The following is a 25,977-nucleotide window of genomic DNA, read 5'->3' on the forward strand; positions in this document are numbered from 1 at the left end:
GCCTGATGTTTTTCAAGCACTACATTTTTTTGTTCATCATACTGTATTCCGAAATCTTTTTTATTCCACTCATATGATGTTGCTCATCTTTTGCTTTATGTCCTGCTGCCTTGTGTATTTACAGTATGGATGCTCTAACCTTTATGTTTCTTGAACATGGTTAGGGAAATGGTTAAAATCTAGATGCTAAGTTGCCTTCTTGTCGGCAGATTTGCTAATCATAAAGATGCAGAAAGAGACTACGGCTCCAGCATTGGATGCTAAGAAACTAGAAGTTTCTTCACCAAAGGAAGGAAGTAATTCCACAATTTATGAAGCTCCTACAGGTATAGAAAACTTTGAAATTATTTAGTTTATATTGGCAGAGAAAAAAATACATCTGAGGATATAAGAACCTCACTTACTGCCTAACTTATCAAGAAATCGGAGGAAGGAAAACCTCCATGGCCTGAGGAAAAACAGAGCTCCAAACCAGGACCAAAAACCGAAAACGATGCCAAGGATTATAGAGTACCACAACCACATATCTCCTCCAAGTTCTTGGTGGTCTTCAGTTCCCTCATCCAAACAAGCTATGCTCAACGGGAAGCCACAAAGCCCCGGATTGTTGCCATAAATTGATTCGTCTACAAATGTCTGCATCTGACTTCCAGTGGGTATGACGCCCCTTAAGAGATTGTTGGACAGATTTAACACACCAAGTGACTTCAATTTTGAAATGGTAGGAGGGATAGCACCTGAAAGTTCATTCCATGAGAGGTCAAGGGACTCCAATAGCTCCAAACCGCCAATGCTTTCTGGAATACTGCCTGACAGATCATTTCTAGACAAGTTCAAGAATAGGAGACCTTGAGGGTATATTAGCTCCTCAGGGATGTTATCGGTAAGTAGATTGCTTGATAAATCGATACCTAATATTGTGATTGTTTTCTGGAAAGTTTGTTCACGGCCCTTCCAGAAAATGTTAACTCTGTCTCGGTACTTATCCAGCGGCGATGGGTTATTGGCTAGCACTGTCCTCCAAGAAAATGTGGAAATCCGTCTCACTTGGACAAAATCATGCCTTCCAGAAGATTCTACTTTTTTGCTGGAGAAAACTTGTTTTGGTTGTTTCATCATTGACGTTAAGTTGCTGAACATTCCTGGGATCGATCCAGTAAAGCTATTCTTGGACATGTCAAGTACTTGCAGATTAGAAAGTTTGGACACCTCGGACGGAATGACACCACTGAACTTGTTGGATGCATGGGAGGGTCAGAACTCTTAGAAGAGGAACACTTGTTCCAATACAAGACGGAATATCACCAACAAACATGTTGTCCCCAAGATCTAATGTGATGAGCATACTGCAACAAGTCTCAATGACAGATGGGAATTCTCCGGAGAAGCTATTGTTAGCAAGATGAAGTGATTGGAGAGGAAAGTCATCCAAGCTCGTTGAGGCAGGAAAGTTACCCCACAGACCATTGTTGGACACATCCATAAACACTAGTGCCTTTAATTTCAACCAGCAGGGTGGGAGCTCCCCGGTGAATTGGTTATTTGATAGATCCAGTGATCGGAGAGAGGTCAATCGACACAAGGCTGCAGGGATACTGCCAGACATGAGGTTGTTGTCCATGGATAGAACTGTAAGATCGATGCACTGTGACCAATGAGGCGACAATTTCCCTGTCAGCTGATTCTTCGAGGCATCCAAGGAATCCAAGATGGGATGGACGCCAAACACCTCTGAGATGTCGTCGGTGAATTGGTTCTGCTCCAGTCTCACATGGTACAGGCCTGCGCAGTTCTTCAGGCATGGCGGCAGGGTGCCGCTGAAGTTGTTGTGGTTTGCCATGAAGTTCTGCAGCGCGAGGCCATGGCACAGGCTCTGTGGCAGCTCACCGTAGAAGATGTTGTTCCTGAAGGCGGCATCGGTTAAGCTCAGCCCCTTCCAAAGGTTCGGTGGTATAGTACCACTGAAGTTGTTATCAAACATCGTAAGGTATTGGAGATTACCGAGTGATGTGATGGCCGTGGGCAGCTCGCCTTCCAAACGGTTGGTGTTGACGTCCAGTACTTACAGTGTTGTCATGTCGCCGATCTGCGGTGGGATGGCACCAGTGAGCTCATTAAAAAACAGCGCCAGCCGTGTGAGCTGCTTGAGGTTCCCAAGCGAGTGAGGTATTGGCCCTGTGAGCCAGTTCACACACAGGTCCAATAGACTCAGGTTCACCAACTGGCCAATTTCTACCAGATAAAGCCGGTAAGGTTGTTGCTGAAGAGATGCAAGACTTGTAGTTTGGTTGCCTTGCCGATTTCCATCGAAATATTCCCAGTGAACAAGTTACTCTGCGCTTGGAACCCTATGAGGTATGGCCAGCTCGTGAACAGAGCGGGTGGGATCTGACCAGCGAGTTTGTTCGACGATATGCCAAACTTCCCGCATTTTGTGCATCCCGGCCAACTCTGGTGGTAGTACACCGGTGAGCTGGTTCGTGGACAGGTCCGCAAAACTGAGATTACCAAGGTTGCCCAGCTGCGGTGGAATTGCGGAAACCAACATGGCACTCCTCAGGTCAAGGCGATGTAGCATTTGGAGCCTGCCAAGAACCGGCGGGATCGGACCGCCAAACAGGTTGCCGCCGAGTACAAGAACTCTTAGCTGGGACATCGACCCAAGGAAATCTGGGATGCCTCTAGTCAGATTGTTGGCCGCAATCTACAGGTCCCGGAGCTTCCTCAACATCGATAGCGACACTGGTATCCAACCGGAGAATGCATTGGCGGACAAGTTGAGGTACATGAGGCTGGGGAGCTTCTTCGGCAGTGTGTTCGGTAATGGCCTTGAGAAATTGTTCTCCGACAGGTCGAGGTAGGTGACGTTGCCGCTCTTGAGCACGAATTCCGGGAAGCTGTCGGTGAGGTGTTGGGGATCGTAGCAGAAATTTAAAATTTTCTATGCATCACCAAGATCAATCTATGGAGTCATCTAGCAACGAGAGGGAGAGGAGTGCATCTACATACTCTTGTAGATCGCGAGCGGAAGCGTTCAAGAGAACGGGGTTGATGGAGTCGTACTCGACGTGATCCAAATCACGGATGATCCTAGCGCCGAACGCACGGAACCTCCACGCTCAACACATGTACGGAGCGGAGATGTCTCCCGCACCTTGATCCAGCAAGGAGGAGGGAGAGGTTGAGGAAGAGAGCTCCAATAGCAGCATGACGGCGTGGTGGTGGTGGAGCGGCAGTACTCCGGCAGGGCTTGCCAAGCTCTTAACGGAGGAGGAGAGGTGTTGGGGAGGGGAGGGGCTGCGCCTTTGATGTGGTATGCAGCCCTCCCCTTGCCCCTCTATTTATAGGGGAAGGAGGAAGGGGGCCGGCCCCCTCTAGATGAGATCTAGAGGGGGGGCGGTGGCCAAGGGGGTGGCTTGCCCCTCGAGCAAGGGGGGCGCCCCCTCTAGGGTTTCCCCCCCAACCCTAGGCACATGGGCCCAAGGGGGGTGCGCCCAGCCCACTTGGGGCTGGTTCCCTTTCCTCTACGGCCCATGAGGCCCTCCGAGAGAGGTGGACCCTCCCGGTGGACCCCCGGAACCCCTCCGGTGGCCCCGGTATAATACCGATATGCCCCCGAACCTTTCCGGTGATCGTATGACAACTTCCTACATATAAATCTTCACCTCTGGACCATTCCGGAACTCCTCGTGACGTCCGGGATCTCATCCGGGACTCCGAACAACATTCGGTAATCACATACAAGTCTTCCTAATAACCCTAGCGTCATCGAACCTTAAGTGTGTAGACCCTACGGGTTCGGGAACCATGCAGACATGACCAAGAAAACTCTCTGGCCAATAACCAATAGCGGAATCTAGATACCCATGTTGGCTCCCATATGTTCCACGATGATCTCATAGGATGAACCACGATGTCGAGGATTCAAGCAATCTCGTATACAATTCCCTTTTGTCCATCGGTACGTTACTTGCCCGAGATTCGATCGTGGGTATCCCAATACCTCGTTCAATCTCGTTACCGGCAAGTCACTTTACTCGTTCCGTAACACATCATCCTGTGACCAATCCTTAGTCACATTGAGCTCATTATGATGATGCATCACCAAGTGGGCCTAGAGATACCTCTCCGTCATACGGAGTGACAAATCCCAGTCTCGATTCGTGCCAACCCAACAGACACTTTTGGAGATACCCGTAGTGCACCTTTATAGTCACCCAGTTATGTTGTGATGTTTGGCACACCCAAAGTATTCCTACAGTATCCGGGAGTTGCACAATCTCATGGTCTAAGAAAAAGATACTTGACATTAGAAAAGCTCTAGCAGACGAACTACACGATCTTGCGCTATGATTAGGATTGGGTCTTGTTCATCACATCATTCTCCTAATGATGTGATCCTGTTATCAATGACATCCAATGTCCATGGTCAGGAAACCGTAACCATCTATTGATCAACGAGCCAGTCAACTAGAGGCTCACTAGGGACATGTCGTGGTCTATGTATTCACACATGTATTACGATTTCCGGATAACACAATTATAGCATGAACAATAGACAATTATCATGAACAAGGAAATATAATAATAACCATTTTATTATTGCCTCTAGGGCATATTTCGAACAGTCTCCCGCTTGCACTAGAGTCAGTGATCTAGTTACATTGTGATGAATCGAACACCCATAGAGTTCTGGTGTTGATCATGTTTTGCTCGAGGAAGAGGTTTAGTCAACGGATCTGTGACATTCAGGTTCGTATGCACTTTACAAATATCTATGTCTCCATTTTGAACATTTTCACGAATGGAGTTGAAGCGACGCTTGATATGCCTGGTCTTCCTGTGAAACCTGGGATCCTTGGCAAGGGCAATAGCTCCAGTGTTATCACAGAAGAGAGTCATCGGGCCCGATGCATTGGGAATAACTCCTAGGTCAGTAATGAACTCCTTTATCCAGATTGCTTCCTGTGTTGCCTCCGAGGCTGCCATGTACTCCGCTTCACATGTAGATCCCGCCACGACGCTTTGCTTGCAACTACACCAGCTGACTGCCCCACCATTCAAAATATACACGTATCCGGTTTGTGACTTAGAGTCATCCAGATCTGTGTCGAAGCTAGCATCGACGTAACCCTTTATGACGAGATCTTCGTCACCTCCATAAACGAGAAACATATTCTTAGTCCTCTTCAGGTACTTCAGGATATTCTTGACCGCTGTCCAGTGTTCCATGCCGGGATTACTTTGGTACCTTCCTACCAAACTTACGTCAAGGTTTACATCAGGTCTGGTACACAACATGGCATACATGATAGACCCTATGGCCGAGGCATAGGGGACGACACTCATCTTTTCTCTATCTTCTGTCGTGGTCGGGCATTGAGTCGTGCTCAATCTCATACCTTGCAATACAGGCAATAAACCCTTCTTGGACTGATCCATATTGAACTTCTTCAATATCTTGTCAAGGTACATACTTTGTGAAAGACCAATGAGGCGTCTCGATCTATCTCTATAGATCTTGATGCCTAATATATAAGCACCTTCTCCAAGGTCCTTCATTGAAAAACACTTGTTCAAGTAGGCCTTTATGCTTTCCAAGAATTCTATATCATTTCCCATCAATAGTATGTCATCCACATATAATATGAGAAATGCTACAGAGCTCCCACTCACTTTCTTGTAAACACAGGCTTCTCCATAAGTCTGCGTAAACCCAAACGCTTTGATCATCTCATCAAATCGAATGTTCCAACTCCGAGATGCTTGCACCAGCCCATAGATTGAGCGTTGGAGCTTGCACACCTTGTCAGCATTTTTAGGATTGACAAAACCTTCTGGCTGCATCATATACAATTCTTCCTTAAGGAAACCATTAAGGAATGTCGTTTTGACGTCCATTTGCCATATCTCATAATCATAGAATGCGGCAATTGCTAACATGATTCGGACGGACTTCAGCTTCGCTACGGGTGAGAAAGTCTCATCGTAGTCAACCCCTTGAACTTGTCGATAACCCTTAGCGACAAGCCGAGCCTTATAGATGGTCACATTACCATCCGCGTCTTTCTTCTTCTTAAAGATCCATTTATTTTCTATGGCTCGCCGATCATCGGGCAAGTCAGTCAAAGTCCATACTTCGTTTTCATACATGGATCCTATCTCGGATTTCATGGCTTCCAGCCATTTGTCGGAATCTGGGCCTGCCATTGCTTCTTCATAGTTCGAAGGTTCACCATTGTCTAACAACATGATTTCCAGGACAGGGTTGCTGTACCACTCTGGTGCGGAACGTGTCCTTGTGGACCTACGAAGTTCAGTAGCAACTTGATCTGAAGTTTCATGATCATCATCATTAACTTCCTCTCTAGTTGGTGCACGCACCTCAGAAACATTTTCTTGAGCTGCGCCACTCTCTGGTTCAAGAGGCAATACTTCATCAAGTTCTACTTTCCTCCCACTTACTTCTTTCGAGAGAAACTCTTTCTCTAGAAAGGATCCATTCTTGGCAACAAAGATCTTGCCTTCGGATCTGAGGTAGAAGGTATACCCAATAGTTTCTTTAGGGTATCCTATGAAGACGCATTTTTCCGATTTGGATTCGAGCTTTTCAGGTTGAAGTTTCTTGACATAAGCATCGCATCCCCAAACTTTCAGAAACGACAGCTTAGGTTTCTTACCAAACCACAATTCATACGGTGTCGTCTCAACGGATTTCGATGGAGCCCTATTTAAAGTGAATGCGGCAGTCTCTATAGCATAACCCCAAAATGATAGCGGTAGATCGGTAAGAGACATCATAGATCGCACCATATCCAATAGGGTGCGATTACGACGTTCGGACACACCATTACGCTGTGGTGTTCCAGGCGGCGTGAGTTGTGAAACTATTCCACATTTCCTTAAGTGTGTGCCAAATTTGTGACTCGAATATTCTCCCCCACGATCTGATCGTAAGAACTTGATTTTTCTATCACGTTGATTCTCAACCTCACTCTGAAATTCCTTGAACTTTTCAAAGGTCTCAGACTTGTGTTTCATTAAGTAGACATACCCATATCTACTCAAGTCATCAGTGAGGGTGAGAACATAACGATAGCCACCGCGAGCCTCTACACTCATTGGACCACACACATCAGTATGTATGATTTCCAATAAGTTGGTTGCTCGCTCCATTGTTCCAGAGAACGGAGTCTTGGTCATTTTGCCCATGAGGCATGGTTCGCACGTGTCAAATGATTCATAATCAAGAGACTCCAAAAGTCCATCTGCATGGAGTTTCTTCATGCGTTTGACACCAATGTGACCAAGGCGGCACTGCCACAAGTATGTGGGACTATCATTATCAACCTTACACCTTTTGGCATTCACACTATGAATATGTGTAACATCACGTTCGAGATTAAATAAGAATAAACCATTGACCAGCGGGGCATGACCATAAAACATGTCTCTCATATAAATAGAACAACCATTATTCTCATATTTAAATGAGTAGCCATCTCGCATTAAATGAGATCCAGATACAATGTTCATGCTCAAAGCTGGTACGAAATAACAATTATTGAGGTTTAAAACTAATCTCGTAGGTAAATGTAGAGGTAGCGTGCCGACGGCGATCACATCGACCTTGGAACCATTCCCGACGCGCATCGTCACCTCGTCCTTTGCCAGTCTCCGTTTATTCCGCAGTTCCTGTTTTGAGTTACAAATATGAGCAACGGCACCGGTATCAAATACCCAGGAGCTACTACGAGCGCTGGTTAGGTACACATCAATAACATGTATATCACATATATCTTTGGTATTGTCGGCCTTCTTATCCGCTAAGTACTTGGGGCAGTTCCGCTTCCAGTGACCGTTTCCCTTGCAATAAAAGCACTCAGTCTCAGGCTTGGGTCCAATCTTTGGCTTCTTCCCGGCAGCTTTCTTACCGGGCGCGGCAACTCCCTTGCCGTCCTTCTTGAAGTTCTTTTTACCCTTGCCTTTCTTGAACTTAGTGGTTTTATTCACCATCAACACTTGATGTTCCTTTTTGATTTCCACCTCCGCTGATTTCAGCATTGAATATACCTCGGGAATGGTCTTTTCCATCCCCTGCATATTGAAGTTCATCACGAAGCTCTTGTAGCTAGGTGGGAGCGACTGAAGGATTCTGTCAATGACCACATCATCCGGGAGATTAACTCCCAGTTGAGACAAGCGGTTGTGCAACCCAGACATTTTGAGTATGTGCTCGCTGACGGAACTATTCTCCTCCATCTTACAACGGTAGAACTTGTCGGAGCTTCATATCTCTCGACCCGGGCATGAGCTTGGAAAACCATTTTCAGCTCTTGGAACATCGCATATGCTCCGTGTTGCTCAAAACGCTTTTGGAGCCCCGGTTCTAAGCTGTAAAGCATGCCGCACTGAACCAGGGAGTAATCATCACTACGCGTCTGTCAAGCGTTCATAACGTCTTGTTCTGCAGGGAAAATAGGTGCTTCACCTAGCGGTGCATCAAGGACATATGCTTTCCTGGCAACTATGAGGATAACCTCAGGTTACGGACCCAGTCCGTGTAGTTGCTGCCATCGTCTTTCAGCTTGGTTTTCTCTAGGAATGCGTTGAAGTTGAGGGCAACATTAGCGTGGGCCATCTGATCTAAAAGACATATTGCAAAGGTTTTTAGACTATGTTCATGATAATTAAGTTCATATAATCAAATTATTTAATGAACTCCCACTCAGATAGACATCCCTCTAGTCATCTGAGTGATACATGATCCGAGTCAACTAGGTCGTGTCCGATCATCACGTGAGACAGATTAGTCATCATCGGTGAACATTTTCATGTTGATCGTATCTTCTATACGACTCATGTTCGACCTTTCGGTCTTCCGTGTTCCGAGGCCATGTCTGTACATGCTAGGCTCGTCAAGTCAACCTAAGTGTATTGTGTGTGTAAACCTGGCTTACACCCGTTGTATGCGAACGTTAGAACCTATCACACCCGATCGTCACGTGGTGCTTCGGAACAACGGACCTTAGCAATGGTGCATAGTTAGGGGGAACACTTTCTTGAAATTATTGCGAGGGATCATCTTATTTATGCTACCGTCGTTCTAAGAAAATAAGATGTAAAACATGATAAACATCACATGCAATCAAATAGTGACATGATATGGCCAATATCATTTTGCTCCTTTTGATCTCCATCTTCGGGGCGCCAGGATCATCATCGTCACCGGCATGACACCATGACCTCCTTCATCATGATCTCCATCATCGTGTCTTCATGAAGTTGTCTCGCCAACTATTACTTCTACTACTATGGCTAACGGTTAGCAATAAAGTAAAGTAATTACATGACGTTTATGTTGACACGCAGGTCATAAATAAATTAAGACAACTCCTATGGCTCCTGCTGGTTGTCATACTCATCGACATGCAAGTCGTGATTCCTATTACAAGAACATGATCAATCTCATACATCACATATATCATTCAACACATCCTTTTGGCCATATCACATCACACGGCATATGCTGCAAAAACAAGTTAGACGTCCTCTAATTGTTGTTGCAAGTTTTACGTGGCTGCTATAGGTTTCTAGTAAGAACGTTTCTTACCTACGCCAAAACCACAATGTGATATGCCAATTTCTATTTACCCTTCATAAGGACCCTTTTCATCGAATCTGATCCGACTAAAGTGGGAGAGACAGACACCCGCTAGCCACCTTATGCAACTAGTGCATGTCAGTCGGTGGAATCAGTCTCACATAAGCGTACGTGTAAGGTCGGTCCAGGCCGCTTCATCCCACGATGCCGTCGAATCAAGATAAGACTAGTAACGGCAAGTAAATTGACAAAATCGACGCCCACAACAACTTGTGTTCTACTCGTGCATAGAAACTACGCATACACCTAGCTCATGATGCCACTGTTGGGGATCGTAGCAGAAATTTAAAATTTTCTACGCATCACAAGATCAATCTATGGAGTCATCTAGCAATGATAGGGAGAGGAGTGCATCTACATACCCTTGTAGATCGTGAGCGGAAGCGTTCAAGAGAACGGGGATGATGGAGTTGTACTCGACGTGATCCAAATCACCGATGATCCTAGCGCCGAACGGACGGCACCTCCGCGTTCAACACACGTACGGAGCGGAGACGTCTCCCGCGCCTTTATCCAGCAAGGAGGAGGGAGAGGTTGAGGAAGAGAGCTCCAATAGCAGCACGACGGCGTGGTGGTGGTGGAGCGGCAGTACTCCGGCAGGGCTTCGCCAAGCTCTTAACGGAGGAGGAGAGGTGTTGGGGAGGGGAGGGGCTGCGCCTTTGATGTGGTATGCAGCCCTCCCTTTGCCCCTCTATTTATAGGGGAAGGAGGAAGGGGGGCCGCCCCCTCTAGATGAGATCTAGAGGGGGGGGCGGCGGCCAAGGGGGTGGCTTTCCCCCCAAGCAAGGGGGGGCGCCCCCTCTAGGGTTTCCCCCCCCCCCCCCCGACCCTAGGCGCATGGGCCCAAGGGGGGTGCACCCAGCCCACTTGGGGCTGGTTCCCTTTCCTCTACGGCCCATGAGGCCCTCCGAGAGAGGTGGCCCCTCCCGGTGGACCCCCGGAACCCCTCCGGTGGCCCCGGTATAATACTGATATGCCCCCGAACCTTTCCGGTGATCGTATGACAACTTCCTATATATAAATCTTCACCTCCGGACCATTCCGGAACTCCTCGTGACGTCCGGGATCTCATCCGGGACTCCGAACAACATTCGGTAATCACATACAAGTCTTCCTAATAACCCTAGCGTCATCGAACCTTAAGTGTGTAGACCCTACGGGTTCGGGAACCATGCAGACATGACCGAGACAACTCTCCGGCCAATAACCAACAGCGGGATCTGGATACCCATGTTGGCTCCCACATGTTCCACGATGATCTCATCGGATGAACCACGATGTCGAGGATTCAAGCAATCCCGTATACAATTCCCTTTGTCAATCGGTACGTTACTTGCCCGAGATTCGATCGTCGGTATCCCAATACCTCGTTCAATCTCGTTACCGGCAAGTCACTTTACTCGTTCCGTAACACATCATCCGTGACCAACCCTTAGTCACATTGAGCTCATTACGATGATGTCTTACCGAGTGGGCCCAGAGATACCTCTCCGTCATACGGAGTGACAAATCCAAGTCTCGATTCATGCCAACCCAACAGACACTTTCGGAGATACCCGTAGTGCACCTTTATAGTCACTCAGTTACGTTGTGACGTTTGGCACACCCAAAGTATTCCTACAGTATCCGGGAGTTGCACAATCTCATGGTCTAAGGAAAAGATACTTGACATTAGAAAAGCTCTAGCAGACGAACTACACGATCTTGCGCTATGCTTAGGATTGGGTCTTGTCCATCACATCATTCTCCTAATGATGTGATCTCGTTATCAATGACATCCAATGTCCATGGTCAGGAAACCGTAACCATCTATTGATCAACGAGCCAGTCAACTAGAGGCTCACTAGGGACATGTTGTGGTCTATGTATTCACACATGTATTACGATTTCCGGATAACACAATTATAGCATGAACAATAGAAAATTATCATGAACAAGGAAATATAATAATAACCATTTTAGTATTGCCTCTAGGGCATATTTCCAACATGAGGTAGTTGAGGTAGAGCGACATGAAGTTGACGGTGGGCATCGGCGAGAACCTACTGTAGTCCGGGTCGGTGAGGAAATTGGAGCCCAGGTCGAAATGCCATAACATATAATAGAACACCTGCACCCAGGTCCTCCCTATCTAGCCATCCATTCTGTGCATCGCGATTCATGCAAACACATTTCTCTTTTTTGTTTCTCTCGCATAAAACATGTTTTGAAGTTCAAACCTTTGCAGCGTTGCAAAGTTTTCTATCTAGAATTTAGGATAAATGTTTCAGATTTTTTGGTCAAATATAAATATATAAATTATGATTGTCTACATTAAAAAACATATTTTGTATATTTATGTTTGATAAAAAATTCTGAAAGATTTATCCTAGATTCTAGATAGAAAGCTTTGTCACGCTGCAAAGGTTTGAACTTCAAGACATGTTCTATGTGAGAGAAGCAAAAAAGAGAAAATTTCATATAGGAAGTCAGTTGTGTTGCACATATCTTAAAGAAATATTGGACAGCCAGGATAGCAGGGCCCGGGTGCAGATGTTCTAAAAATCCACGTCCGGTCGAAATGCTTGACCCTGGGGAGCCTGCTGAGCTGGTGGGGGATGGCATCGGCGAGGTTGTTGTTGTAGAGCCGGAGGTCCATGAGGCCGGAGAGGTCGCCAAGCTGCGGCGGGATGGAGCCGTCGAACCCGTTGCTGCCGAGGTCGAGCGTGGCCAGGGAGCGGAGGCACGAGAGGCTCGCCAGGATGGCGCCAAAGAGGTTGTTGCCGTTGAGGTCGAGCGTGGCCAGATCCGGGAGGGCCGTGAAGTCGAGCTTGTCGAGCGTGCCGGCGAGGCCGAGGCCCACGAGCCTGAGCGAAAGGACGTGTCCGGCAGCGCCGCAGGACACCCCGAGCCAGGAGCAGGCCGGCACGGCCTCGGTCCAGCTGGACAGGACGGGTGTGTCATGTGCACCTACACCCGAGTGCCACACGTCCGCGCCCAAAGAAACCAAACCAAAAAACCATAGGAAACCGGATAAGCAAATAGAACAGGAAAAAACTAAAGAAAAATCAGAAATTAGAAGAAAAAAATAAGAAAAAGACCATGCAAAAGGCAAATACCGATGAGAAAAACCAGAGAAAATTGGTTGAAAACCGATAAACCAGCCGAGGACGTGTATCCTTGTGCTTTTGGGCGACTGTATGACACAATAAAGGCTGTATAGAATTTTTAGAGAGAAGGCATCAGCCCGACTTTATAAATAAAGCCACCAGGCAGCGTTCACCACAAGACAGACAACCGGACATAAGAGTAGCAACAACACAAAGAGTACTGGAAGGCAAGAAGTACATGGCACCCAGGCCAACAACCGGCATGCAAGCAGAGAGATTAAGACAGAGCACGACAAAAGGGACCACCAAGTTCCTGTAGCCGCCTAACTGATGCTGCGAAAGTGAAGTAGCAGTGGCTCGAATCTTGACAGTCATCAAGTCAAAAGCCTCACGGTCGGCCTCCTTAGTCAATAATCTCCACTGCTGCAGGAATAGGCAGGTTTTAAATAAGCAATCGGCAGGTTTAGCATGAAAAATATGCTTGATAGTGAACTTGTTCCTAGTAGTCCACAACGCCCGGCAAATAGCCGGGAATCCCACCTAGAACAATCGTTTAAAGGCCCCAACTAGACCAGAAGCAAGGTTCCTGAGGTCAGAGAAGGTGGAAGATTCCAAGTCACGTGGAGCCAGGACCTGATACAACACCAGACGAGCTTTGCCAAAGCACATTTGAAAAAGATGTGATCCGTGTCCTCCATCTCACCACACAGCGCACACCTGCCGGACCCAGGTCCATTACGTTTACGAATTTGATCAGCCGTAGACAACCGCCCTCTATAGGCTTGCCACAGAAATATCTTGACCATAGGAGGAATATGGGCCCGCCAAATCAGCTTGAACTTGCTAGTAGGAGTGCCAGAAATAAGCTTAGCATATAGAGACTTAACAGAAAAATGTCCGGAGGCAGAGTGGGGCCAAACCACCGAGTCCTCCCCCTCCGAGAGCACAGGGATGCAGGCAACAAGATGCTGCCAGTCATCCAACTCTTCAGGAGAGAGAGAGAGAGAGAGCGACGAAGGGCCAAGTCCCAATTATTACCAGAGAACTCAGAGATAGAGATCTCCATATCCGGGCAATAGGAGAAAAGAACCGGAAAGGAAACCGCTAGGGGGGAGGTACCGCACCACCAATCAAGCCAAGAGCGAGTGGACTTACCATTCCCAACCACAAATTTAACAAGAGATTTAAACACCGGCCCGACTTTGACAAGGTCTTTCCAAAATTGAGTCCACCCGATGAGGAGGCAAACATAGGACTAGAGTTAGGGTAGTATTTGGCCTTAAGAATATTGAGCCAGAGCGGGTTCTTCGAGATAGTCATGATCTTCCACCATCATTTGATGATAAGGCACTTGTTCATAGTCACAGTATCGATAATGCCCAACCCCCCAAGGTTCTTGGGTCTGACATGTGTTTCCATTTAACCAGCCTATATTTGTGTTTATTATCCACCACATTCCAATAGAACGCACCCCTGTGCTTATCAAACCCCGCGTGCGTACCAGCAGAGAGAAGGTAAAAGCACATCAAGAACATGGGGAGGGACAAGAGGCAAGCATTAATAAGGGCAACCTTGCTATCTTGGGTATTATATCTGCCCCTCCAAGGCATAACTCGATTGCCCACTTTAGTTACCATAGGAGCGAAGTCTCTAGCAAGAAGTTTCTCGTGAGAGATAGGGAGGCCAAGATATTTGAGAGGAAAGGAGCCCAAAGAACAGTTAAGCAGATGAGAGACCCGCAGGGCCTCGGCTTCCGACACCCCTGTCACAATAACTTCGCTCTTAGCAAAGTTGATCTTAAGCCCTGACAGGGCTTCAAAGCAGAGCAGCAGAAACTTAAGGTGAGCGATACACTCATCGTTGAGTTCGACCATGATAATCGTGCCATCTGCGCATTGAAGGTGAGTGATCCCCTCAGGAACAAAGTGAGAGCTAACGGGGGGAATGTGCCCGGCCGCGGCAGCCCTTGACGGGATATTGGATAAGTCATCTGCGATGAAATTAAACAGAAGAGGGGAAGCCAGGTCTCCTTGCCTGAGCCCCCTACCGTTGTTGAAAAAATTACTAACCCTGCCATTAACCGAGACCGCAGTGTGACCGCCCGTCACCAACTACATAATCCTGTGCACGTATGCCCCATCAAACCCTTTTGCCAGCAGGACCTGCCGCAAAAAATTTCAACTAACCAAATCGTAGGCCTTCTCAAAGTCAATCTTAAGGATCACCGCCTTGGTGCCTCTCATACGGAGGGGAGGAGGAGAGATCTATCTATATTCTGTATAGGATTCACCATGGACATGTGATAAAAGTGACCCAACAAAAATAAATAAAGTGAGAAGACTTGGCTTCAGCTTGGCAAGAGAGGCCTACCCCTGTATGGCAAAGGAAAACTTTGTAGTTGATCCGGACATGGCAAGATGGCGTTTCAGTTCTTCCGGTTACAGTGTCAAGTCCCAGCCTCCCCAGGCTTCAGTAACAAGCGACGCGGAGGAGCTCGGATGGCTTGTGCTCCATGCGTCTGATCTCTGATGTCTTGCAGCAGCAGTTACTTTTGTGTTTGCCTGCAGATTAAACCTACCAACCATGTGCGGTCCAAGCCAGCTTGTCCCATACACATCCAGTAGGCTTTTCCAAGGGTGTGACCCTGGAAACAGAGCTCATTCCGACAATTCCAAAAGCACCATAAGGTTGCAGAGGTTAACATATTTAACATTCACCATACTTCCTTCGTTCCTAAATATAAGTGATTTTAGACATTTCAAATGAACTACAACATACAGATGTATGTAGGGCATATTTTAGAGTATAGATTCATTCATTTTGCTCCGTATGTATTCACTTGTTGGAATCTCTAAAATGACTTACATTTGAGAATGGAGGGCGTACTTTTAAGGACCAACTCAACATTTATAGCTACAGATTCATACTCATGGCCCACATTCATTGGTAAAATGATGATTAGATCTTCACCGAACCTCTGAATTTTGTGGGTTTTGTCGTATATATGTATCGAACTAAAAGCTTGGTTGGAATTATAGACGACTTTTTTTCCTTGTCCTACAAGGTCTTCAGATTTTCTTTCATATCTCTAAATTAGAACCACAACACATGTTTTGGACCGGAGGGAGTACTTTTCATATGACAGTCCCACTTTCTAGCATTTGTTCCAGCAAATCAGTCAAAGTTATCAAATCGCTGCATTCCAGTGCCTAAGAAATAAGAAATAAACGGTGCAAGATCAAATAACACAACTAAAGTTCAAATATGAAAAAGAGTGCTTTACATCCGCACTTGTTCATTTCTTTCCTGGTTAAGTCCTTGATGTAATTACTGCCCGGTTGTTGACTTATAATTCTGAGCCGTTCGCACATTCGACCAGGTCACCTTCACTGAGATAGAGGCAAGCTCAAGCATGATTTGTTGACAATCGTACCCATGTTTTTTTGCTTTGAAGGAACAATGGCGATCAAGATCACCATCATTTTTACAACTTCTCTGACCTACCTTGAACTTCAAATGCATCCAAGTATCCTCCTTTACAGCAATCACATGTCTTCTTAAGCCATACGACTCACCAATACTGCCACGAAAGAGCTTAATCTCATGTAACCCATCGATAATAAAAACAAACGAACTGAGAGATAAATCGAATCTACTCTGCACTTTTGATACGGTAACATCTATTGTGGCCTCAAATGCCCAACGAACGAGGGCTAAAGTAATGTCAACCGTGCCGCAATCGCCATTAATACGATCTGTGAATGGGTATTCAGATGTGCATAGATTGCCGTACTCTATTGCACCATCAATTAGTTGTAGATCATCCTCTTCTTGCTCTCCTTTCTTGATCCTCATGTCAAACTCAACTAGAACAGGGGCTAGCGTTGCGATGTATCGCTTAGGGCCAGTCATCCCAATAACAGAACCTGCAAAACTATTATTATTTAGTAGCTCCTCATGTAAAGTAAGAAATGTCACTTTTCTTTCTAGCCAAACAACAGATCTAAGATAAATGATAGCATAAAATCTAAACCCTCGAAAACAAAACAATTTGAGATATTTTGTCAACAAATATAATTCAGTTGCATATATAACACAACTAAATCATGCCAAGATAATTAACCACAAACTTGCCTAATATATGCAAGGTCAACCCCATCATTATATAACATGCATTTGCATAAACGAATCCATACACTGATACAAATGAGATCATCAAAGTACAGCCACCTCAAATGTTTGACCTGTTTGATTGCAGGATTCCCAAAATGTGGTAACACCAAAGCACAAATTACAGTGTTGTGCCATCTTCAGTATAAGAGGACTGAAAGAATGTTTGATTGTGGACAGGAAAGGCATAATTTTTTTTCCTAAAATGTTGGAGTGGATAGATTTTTAATGAATTATAGTGCAAATGAATCCTAAGAGAGAGAAAAATCCTATAATTTGCAACCCTGAGGTAGGAAGAATTTTCGCTCGGACTAGAATCCTTCAAAAACCTATTGGAAATCCTTCCTATCAAAGAGGCCCTATAAAAGTGAAGGATACTGTTTCACTTATGACAACAAGAGAGAAGGGTATTTGTAGTTTATGTGCTAACAAATTTAGTGTGTTTGGATAATTCATGGTATGAACCCTCATATGCATTGAAGGAAAGAAAATAAATTATTGTACTAAGTAATTGCCTTACATGAAGTAAGCTTCCAGAATTATGCCGGTTGATTTTACTTTAAAAACCTATAACTCACTGATAGATCACTCAAATAAATTATAATCCATAAGCAGCACGAATGTCAATCATGTCTACTTTAGGTAAAGGTAACGGAAGTGAGGGTTCGACAGCAAGTAAAATCCTCTTGATCTTCCTTGGCTGGCCAATGGGACCGAACCTTAGTGTTCTCGAGAAGTTGATGAGTTATAGCTACAGAGACCGTAGGACAAGACGGAGACATGTGTGTCCAAGTCTGCGTCAACCGTCAAGGAGAGAGCGCTAACACAGGCTCTACATTTTGTTGGGACAGATATGGATGAAAAGTGTGTAAGACATTAAGACGGTATGCCATGCCATGCTGGCAATGTAGTAGGGGCGTGCTGAGGATCTGCAAGCACGACGCGTTCGGTGCGAACAAGCAGATGTGGTCGCACACGTGCCATGTTGTCTGCCGACTAGGTGGCAAGGTATGCAGCCAATGCGGTACGCGGTAATGTTGGGCGGTGAAAAAGAGTAGAAACGTTGCTTGGTGCAGCCTTAATCATACTCATAGGCAGAGGGATCGACAAAACAGTCAGCATAAGGATGAGGTTAGCAACACCTACGAGACGACTTGAGATGGGAATGTGTGTGGGTCCATCAAAGAGACTACCGTTCAACGAATGAACTTAGGTCTACTTTTATTCAACCTGGCAATGGCCTATTTTTAAAAAGAAACCCGTGGGCTAATTTTGAACCAATCCAACTTAAAGGGCAAGACTAGTCGAGGTTAATCAGCAACTAGTCCATTAGTCGCTTGATGTGCCAACCAGTCGAGTCAAGATATCAAGTCAACAACCAAACTTATGACCACTAGTCTTTGACTCTTAAACACCAATTACATGGTTATAGTATGACATACAAATATTTATATCTCAATCAGTTAGCTTTATGCATAAAACACCGAGATTGAGCTTTATTATTAAATGAATCCAATACTAAATATAATTGCATATATGTAAAGATGTGCACCTGTTCAACAATGATGGGATCATCTCTGCTACTATTGACAACATAATTAAGCAACGAATCATGATAATCCCGCACTGCTATATATCCATATAGCTGTACCAACCCGACGTTGGTACTAGTTTTAGCCAATTTTAATGAGAAAATCTGCATCATATGAGTTGCATAATGTATATCACATTTTTCCCGATTCGGGGAGCAATTCATGGGCTGCGAGGACATCATTGGCTCGAGTTGTGCTTCATGAAAAAATTACGAATATTTTATTTCAACAAATAATGAATTAGACAATATTTCTCACGAGAAGTAGAATTATAATTATGATTTGCCAACACATATTTGTGTTAATTTAGGGAAAATAATAAAAATAAGCATAGTGACTTTCAGCTTCATGAGTCAGAGCTTGTTGGTTTATGAGTAAAACTGACACATATTTATGTAACTAAAAATAGTGTTGATTTGTTCAAAAGAACTAGTGTTAAGACCTTAACCATGCATGATATATAAACAAATTAATATCTAGAAATTTTATATAAGACATTCAACCTGTAAATACTTTTTTGCTAATTCATATATTCTCTATAACAATCTATATATATATTGCAATTTTTTTAAACACGATAATGCATTTTTAATCGATCAACCAAACCATGTTATAGATTATGATAGGGAAGAGATTATGATGACTTACTCTCATCACGTCGGGTAAGTGGCCATAAACCTAGAAAACCAGAGTGTTTCTTGTATATAGAACCGTCCCGGTGGGTGGTGTTGTTAAGGATGTGGGCTGTATATACACGAGAAGAGGTCCGCCCCTTCATCTCTGCTCTATCCATGGCTTCGGCAATGGCAGATTGGTCGCCATTGGCGTAGGTGGAGGTGCAGAAATAGTTACTGCAACAAGGGGGGCAGCAGAGCCAATTCGACTTGCCCCATGTATTCTCGCCTTTTACTGCAATGTTCCTTGCCATGACGACCATGGATGCATAAGCAGATCTGCACCGAAAGAGCAATATTAGAACCCGGTCAGTAATCCATGTCAGTCTCAATCCAGAGCCAAGAGATCTCCAGCAGCATGGTTAATTTACTTATTTCCGATTTAATTAAGGAGCTCAGCCCCCGATTTCAACCAGGCATTTAACAATCCAGGAACTCGTACGAAGAGCAGACCGGCCGGCTAACATACATACATACTACATACACCCACCCAACCCAAAGATCACAAACAAACTACATACATCAATGATTGACACTCATTAAAAAGACAGAAGAAGAAGAAGAAGCAGCACATGCTCTCTGTGTGTTAGACCAGCAGCATGCATTGCAGGGTTCTGAGGAGAAGAAAGAATCTACACAAGGCCAGGACGCACCGTGAAACGCGGTCCAGATGGGGCATCCCGTAGCGAAAGTTCCGGACGCCCGGAGAGGGGGGCACCATATCCAAATCGGGGGACGAGGCGCAGCGACTGGGCGAACCCTAGATTGGATGGTGTGGGCGGAAAATTAGGGTTCACAAGATTTGGGGATCTCTCGCTATGTGACGACTGAACGCCCGGGACGAGGAGATCGGGCGCACGGCGAGAGGAGCAAGGTAGGTCACGTAGGTGAAACAGGGGATGAGAAGCAATTAGGCCAACTCCAACAGGAGACATAAATCTTGCGTGAGTTTGTTCGTTTGGGTCGGCAAAATGGGAGCAAATTGATAATATGACATACTTTTCCTGGCACGTAATTAGGCCAACTCCAACGGGAGACATAAATCTTGTGTGAGTTTGTCCGTTTGGGTCGGCAAAATGGAAGCAAATTGATAATATGACATACTTTTCCTAGCACTTTGATCTGATGACACATCTTTCTTTTAGATTGATTAGATGACCCAGATTTGATTGATAGCTGGATTAAATGACACAACTTGAGTTTTTCTCTCCTTTTCTAGGTATAGGCCCCCACGTCATATTTTTGTAGGACAATTTTGCCCCTGGTCGTTTCACCTGCCTGGCTCCGATCCCTTGTTCGATCGATCGTTCCTGGAAGTGCGAACGAAACGAGGCACAGAAGAGACCCGCTGCGCCGCCGCTCCCACTTCCTCCTGCCCGCGCCGCCAGTGCCCAGCATCGCCCCGCCGCTCCTGCTTCCTCCCACTGCGCCGCCAGTGCCCAGCACCGCCCCGTCGTGCCTCTTCCCCGAGTGCTGCCAGTTCCCCGCTCCTGTCCGTTTTTCTCATCCGGCAACGCTCCAGCCGTTCCGCCCTATCGACGCCTCGTCCATCGACTCACAGGTGGAATCGCATCTCTCTCTCTCCCTCCTTCTCCCTCTCCCTCTCTGTCTAACTGTCTCAGCCAGGAAGTTGAGGCATACACGAACCCTAGACATGGAGATTATGGTGGAGGAGAGATAGTGGGAAGGCTTCACGACGAGTAGAACCCACTGATTGTGGTGATGGAGCCAGATGTCGCAGCTCCGGATGGGTTAGTAGCTTCTGAATTGGATCATTGTCTGATTTTTTTATCGGAAGTTTATGAAAAGTTAGGCCTAATCATTGATTTTGTTTGAAAAATTATGTAATTTTGTAGGGAAGAAAGTGCAGGGCTGCGCGTTGTCATTTATAAACTAATTGTTAGAGTTCTTCGATTTGTCGCAAAGCTTGATGATGGCAGCGAGCGCCAAGTTGCCGAACATGATGTGGAGTTTGAGGTTAACATGAAACATTTTACGGTTGAAAAATTGATAGAACTCATTAGATCAAAAATTATATGGGGGGTTGGTCAAGAGGTCTATATTTTGTGTCAAGATAAGCACTTTGAATCAGTTGAGAGGATTGATAGCTATTGGAAGTTGTTGACAACATTTCTTGAGAGATGGGAAGAGAAAGAATTGCTTGTGCTTGCTCAAGTTGTGGACAATGCAAAGGGGGTTACAACATCATCTTGTTCTGGAAATATCCCATCTAGTGATATAGTGGACAATATCATTAGTTCAAGTTCCGATGTTTATCACTCAAATGCTAGCAGTGCACCATGTATCAGTGATTCCGCAACTTGTAATTTGCTTCCTAGTAATCAGAGATATGTGCAATCTGATGATGAAGTTGTCATTGATTGGTCCACTTTTGAGATAACTCCTATTGGTGATGATGTAATAGCACCTATGTCCGAGGAAAACATGTGTGCGGTTCTTGGAATTGAGGATGAGGCCGAGGATGCTCAACAACGAAATGAGCCAGCTCCAGTTGTTGTGTGCCATGTTAGTGAGGAATTAATGGCTGAGGGAGCCATACCAGTAGATGACCAAGTTCCTAAAGACATAGAAATTTTATATGACAAAGATCATCCAAAAGTTGAGAAAGGTTCGATCTTTCCAACAATGATAGATTGTAGGAGGGCTGTGAGACAATGGGCAATTAATGAAGAATTCAACCTTGGAACTTATAAAGCTAACAAGAGTAGGTGGATGGCACATTGTATGGCTGAAGATTGTCCATGAAAAATAACATGTCGTTTGATGGCTGATAAGACAAAGACCAGGGTACTAACATAGCTTAAATAACTTCGTTTTTTCTGTTATGTTCTATTATGGTAGCATCCTATTATTGTAGGTACTAACAACTTTGTCATGTATGCAGGTTAACCAAATAGGACCATCGCACACATATGTTTCAAGTAGCAGGCTAACTTCGGCAATGGCCTCGCAGGATTGGGTTCAAGAAAGGTCTAAGAAAATATTGAGGAAAACTCCAAATATAGGTTGCAAGGATTTACAAGACACGTTGGAGGAAGACTGGAATGTAACCACTAGCTATGACACTGTATGGAAGGGGATGCAGAGAGCAAAGGATGAGATATATGGTTCGTGGGGTAGTAGCTTCCGGTACCTATTCAATTTCAAAGCAGAGATAGAACTGAGATCTCCTAGAACCATTGTTGAGGTCGACACTAAACTAAAGGACGGTAATGTTTACTTTCATAGATTCTTTATGGCACTTAAGCCTTGTGTCGATGGGTTCCATGCTGGATGTAGGCCTTTTCTTAGCATAGACTCAACTGCATTGAATGGGAAGTGGAATGGTCATTTAGCTGCATGTACCGCTTTAGATGGACATAATTGGATGTCTCCTCTTGCATTTGGTTTTATCGAGGTTGAGGATGACGATAATTGGACATGGTTCATGACACAGTTGCATAGAGCACTAGGGCCAATTCCAAAGCTTGCTATAAGTACCGATGCATGTAAATGTTTAGAAAATGCAGTTAAGAAAGTTTTCCCTCAAGCAGAACAAAGGGAGTGTTTTAGGCATTTGATGCAGAATTTTTCCAAAAGATACCGCGGTGACATAATTGGTCGTATGTGGGCTGCTGGAAAGACATATAGACCTTCAATGTTTGAGTATCACTTCTCTAAGGTTCTAGAATCAAGTCCAACTGTTGGTAAGTACTTACATGATTACCACAACTTGAAGTGGATGAGGTCTAGTTTTGACACCGAAATCAAGTGTGATTACATTCATAACAACCTTGCCGAGTCCTTCAATAATTGGATAAGAGGAATCAAAGATCTTCCTGTAGATGGGCTAGCTGACACACTTAATGGAAAGATAATGAAATTAATTGAAAAAAAAAGAAAGATTGGGGAAAAGCTACATGGAGAAATGTTGCCAGCAGTTGTACAACAAGTGAATAATAGAACAAGAGGGCTTGGGCACTTGAAAGTAACTAGAGCAAGTAACTGGAAAGGTGAGGTCAGGGACATCAATAAAGACAATCTGAGGCATGTGGTTAACATAGAGCAAAGTGAGTGCACGTGCCTAGAGTGGCAGCACACAGGTAAACCTTGTGAACATGCACTTGTTTTCTTGATTGGAAAAAGGAACGTGAAGATGGAAAATTATCTCCATGAGTACTACTCTGTACAAAGGTTTAGGGCAGCTTATAGGGGGGTCGTTGAGCCTCTCACAGATAGATCACAGTGGCCTAATGTTGAACTAGACTTTGTATTGCATGCACCGCTCCCCAAAAGTTCAAAAGGAAGAAAAAGGAAGTTGAGATTGAAAAGTTGCCTTGAAAAGGGAGGAGGAAATTATAAGAAGAAACCACCACCAAAGGGTCAATTAGGAAGCCAAAATAGATGCAAGAAGTGTCATGAATTGGGACATAGGCAAGCTCGTTGCCCAACTAATGGGGTGAAGAAAAGGTAATGTCTATTGATTCACATTTACTCAACTCATATTTGATGTTCTATTATTTTCTTGTAAAACTCATTGATTTTGTTGTTAGGAAACCAAAACCTAGGAAGATAAAACCAAACACTGAAGTTAATGTCGAATGTACAATCCCAGGAGATGCTCTCCTACAAGCTAGCCCTCGACCTAGGACGAGGAGGTAATGTTTTCCTTCTCTTCAATATCTCTACAACCGTGGCATGTTTTTCTCTTGAGCAATGTCTTATGTGTAGTCAAACATCTCTTGGAAGCACTCTTCAAGTGACATCTTCATCGGCTATTCCACAACGCAGCCCTGGTCCAATGACAAGGAGGTATTTTTTTTGCAATTTCTTCAATATATGTACAAATGTGTTATGTTTTCATCTAAAACAATGCCTTTTTCTATAGCCAATCATCTCTTGGAAGCCCTCTTGGAGGGGAATCTTCATTCGCTATTCCACAACGCAGCCTTGGTCCAATGACAAGGAGGTATTTTTTTGCAATTTGTTAAATACCTGTATAAATGTGTTAGGTTATTATCTTAAACAATGCATTATTCTGTAGCCAATCATCTCTTGGTAGACCTCTTGGAGGGACATCTTCATTGGCTATCCCACAACGCAGCCCTCGTCCAATGACAAGGAGGTATTTTTTTTCTGATGTTCTTCAATATCACTACAAATGTGTTATGTTTCTATCTTAAACAAGGCTTGTTTATGTAGTCAATCATCTCTTGGTAGCCCTCTTGGAGGGACATCTTCATTGGCTATCCTACAAGGCATCCCTGGCCCAATCACAAAGAGGTAAAAAAACTGAAGTTTTTCTTCAATTGTGTGTAACATTTGTCTGTTTTTTAATTCAAGGAATCGATGCATTATGTAGGAAACTTTCTATGGAAACAAGGACTCCCTCTACTCCAACAAAGGTTGTTGTGAAGGCCGCAAAGAAGATCACGCCGAGGAAGAGAAAAACAATGTAGCATGTCATGTTATGATTTGTCGTGCGTGTTGTGATTTTCATGAAATTGATGCCACATGTTCACGAAGTAGATGCTTTCGGATTGAATTCTTGCCCTGTCTTCTTTGATCTTTTCGTGTGTAGTGAGATGATGACTCACTTTATGCTTTTGAAAGCAACTTGTCATACATGACTCACTTTCTGCTTCAAATATAAAATTCATACCTATAAACTATGGATTGTCAAGTCTATGGGTACATATGCACCTTATTCTGCTGATTTTGTGGATTCACATATATATTCTTGTGTCATGTGAAAATGGTACAAAATAAAGAGAGATCATGTCAAAATTTGGTGAAAATGGTGTCAATTTTATTTAATAAAACTGTACATAATTTCATGCTTCAAACAACAACAGCGAGCAGCTACAGCAGGCTCCAGCCAACAGCAATAAGCTAGCAAGAAGACGTACATTCTACAAAAGCTACTCATACAAGAACATCGAATACCTACAAGCTACTAGCGATGGCACGCTCCGGCGACGCGGCCGTGCCGGCGACGGGAAGGAGACAACGAGGTGGTGGCGCGCCGGCGGGAAGGAGCCACGGCGAGTTAAGGCGCCGGGAAGCATGCAGCGGGATCACCACGCTCCATGCGTAGAGCTACCATATGTATGTGTGCATGCATAGAGCCTGGCATGTGCTGATCGAGGCGTGTTCTCTATCAGGGATGATCGATCGAACAAGGGATCAAGCCAGGCAGGTGAAACGACCAGGGGCAAAATTGTCCTACAAAAATATGACGTGTGGGCCCATACCTAGAAAAAGAGAGAAAAACTCAAGTTGTGTCATTTAATCCAGCTATCAATTAAATCTGGGTCATCTAATCAAACTAAAAGAAAGGTGTGTCATCAGATCAAAGTGCCAGGAAAAGTGTGTCATATTATCAATTTGCTCGCAAAATGGACAGCGGATAGACGGACGCGTCTGAAGAAAAAAAGCATATGTACCCAACATGAATGACCTATTTGGAGCGGATAGCAGTGGCGGAGCTTTGTGTAGACCAACGGGGGCAATAGCCCCCCCTTAACTTTTACAACCATTTGAAGAATATGCTCTATTTTAGGCCTAACTAGTGTTTAAACTAGAGATTAGCCCCTCCTTCCCTATTAATTTGCCTCCCTTCAGCTAATGGCCCCGTCTTGGATTATGTTCAAACTCCGCCTCTGGCGGATAGGACAACTTTTTGAAGAAAAAACAGCCGCCGGGCTCGCAGGGGAGCAGCCGCATGGAGTAGACGGACATCGGCATGCTCTGCCCGAGCGGAGCAGCCACTGGGCTTGCAGGGGAGG

General features: G+C 44.9%; 2 protein-coding genes and 1 pseudogene across 3 annotated transcripts; 1 reads left to right on the forward strand and 2 right to left on the reverse strand.

The window, feature by feature from the left end:
- Positions 1 to 280: 280 nt before the first annotated feature.
- Positions 281 to 15,338, reverse strand: LOC147967731 (uncharacterized; annotated as a pseudogene).
- Positions 15,339 to 15,803: 465 nt separating this feature from the next.
- On the reverse strand, positions 15,804 to 20,143 carry LOC125531344 (uncharacterized). Of its 2 annotated transcripts, XM_087525363.1 has the most exons (4): positions 19,843 to 20,143; positions 19,164 to 19,468; positions 18,476 to 18,711; positions 16,525 to 16,679 (listed from the first exon to the last, which is right to left on the reverse strand). In XM_087525363.1, the coding sequence occupies exons 1-4, from the start codon at positions 19,908 to 19,910 to the stop codon at positions 16,662 to 16,664; spliced, it is 627 nt and encodes a 208-aa protein (XP_087381489.1). In that variant the 5' UTR covers positions 19,911 to 20,143; the 3' UTR covers positions 16,525 to 16,661. The 2 variants fall into 2 exon arrangements, with proteins under 2 accessions (XP_048551716.2, XP_087381489.1); XM_048695759.2 differs by lacking the exon at positions 18,476 to 18,711 and having other exon boundaries at positions 15,804 to 16,679; positions 19,843 to 20,139.
- A 1,990-nt stretch (positions 20,144 to 22,133) lies between these two features.
- Positions 22,134 to 24,864, forward strand: LOC147967732 (uncharacterized). The gene is made up of 6 exons (XM_087522522.1): positions 22,134 to 23,659; positions 23,743 to 23,847; positions 24,078 to 24,158; positions 24,234 to 24,314; positions 24,392 to 24,472; positions 24,552 to 24,864. Exons 1-6 carry the CDS (start codon positions 22,152 to 22,154, stop codon positions 24,646 to 24,648), a joined length of 1,953 nt encoding a protein of 650 aa, XP_087378648.1. The 5' UTR covers positions 22,134 to 22,151; the 3' UTR covers positions 24,649 to 24,864.
- Positions 24,865 to 25,977: the final 1,113 nt, after the last annotated feature.

The sequence above is a fragment of the Triticum urartu genome, chromosome 5A (genome assembly GCF_056163025.1).
Source record: "Triticum urartu cultivar PI428250 chromosome 5A, HENAU_Tu73, whole genome shotgun sequence".
Classification (NCBI taxonomy): domain Eukaryota; kingdom Viridiplantae; phylum Streptophyta; class Magnoliopsida; order Poales; family Poaceae; genus Triticum; species Triticum urartu.

What these genes read in the sequence shown, in the direction of transcription:
- LOC125531344 (XM_048695759.2), bottom strand. Translation starts at nt 19,910, where the DNA reads ATGGTGCCCCCCTCTCCGGGCGTCCGGAACTTTCGCTACGGGATGCCC. An exon ending in CATCTGGACCGCGTTTCACG is followed by an intron (nt 19,469 to 19,842) that starts GTGCGTCCTGGC and finishes CTTTCGGTGCAG; the next exon opens with ATCTGCTTATGCATCCATGG. An exon ending in ACTTACCCGACGTGATGAGA is followed by an intron (nt 16,680 to 19,163) that starts GTAAGTCATCAT and finishes ATAGTTTTGCAG; the next exon opens with GTTCTGTTATTGGGATGACT.
- LOC147967732 (XM_087522522.1), top strand. Translation starts at nt 22,152, where the DNA reads ATGGCCTCGCAGGATTGGGTTCAAGAAAGGTCTAAGAAAATATTGAGG. An exon ending in ACTAATGGGGTGAAGAAAAG is followed by an intron (nt 23,660 to 23,742) that starts GTAATGTCTATT and finishes TTTTGTTGTTAG; the next exon opens with GAAACCAAAACCTAGGAAGA. An exon ending in CCTCGTCCAATGACAAGGAG is followed by an intron (nt 24,315 to 24,391) that starts GTATTTTTTTTC and finishes TTGTTTATGTAG; the next exon opens with TCAATCATCTCTTGGTAGCC.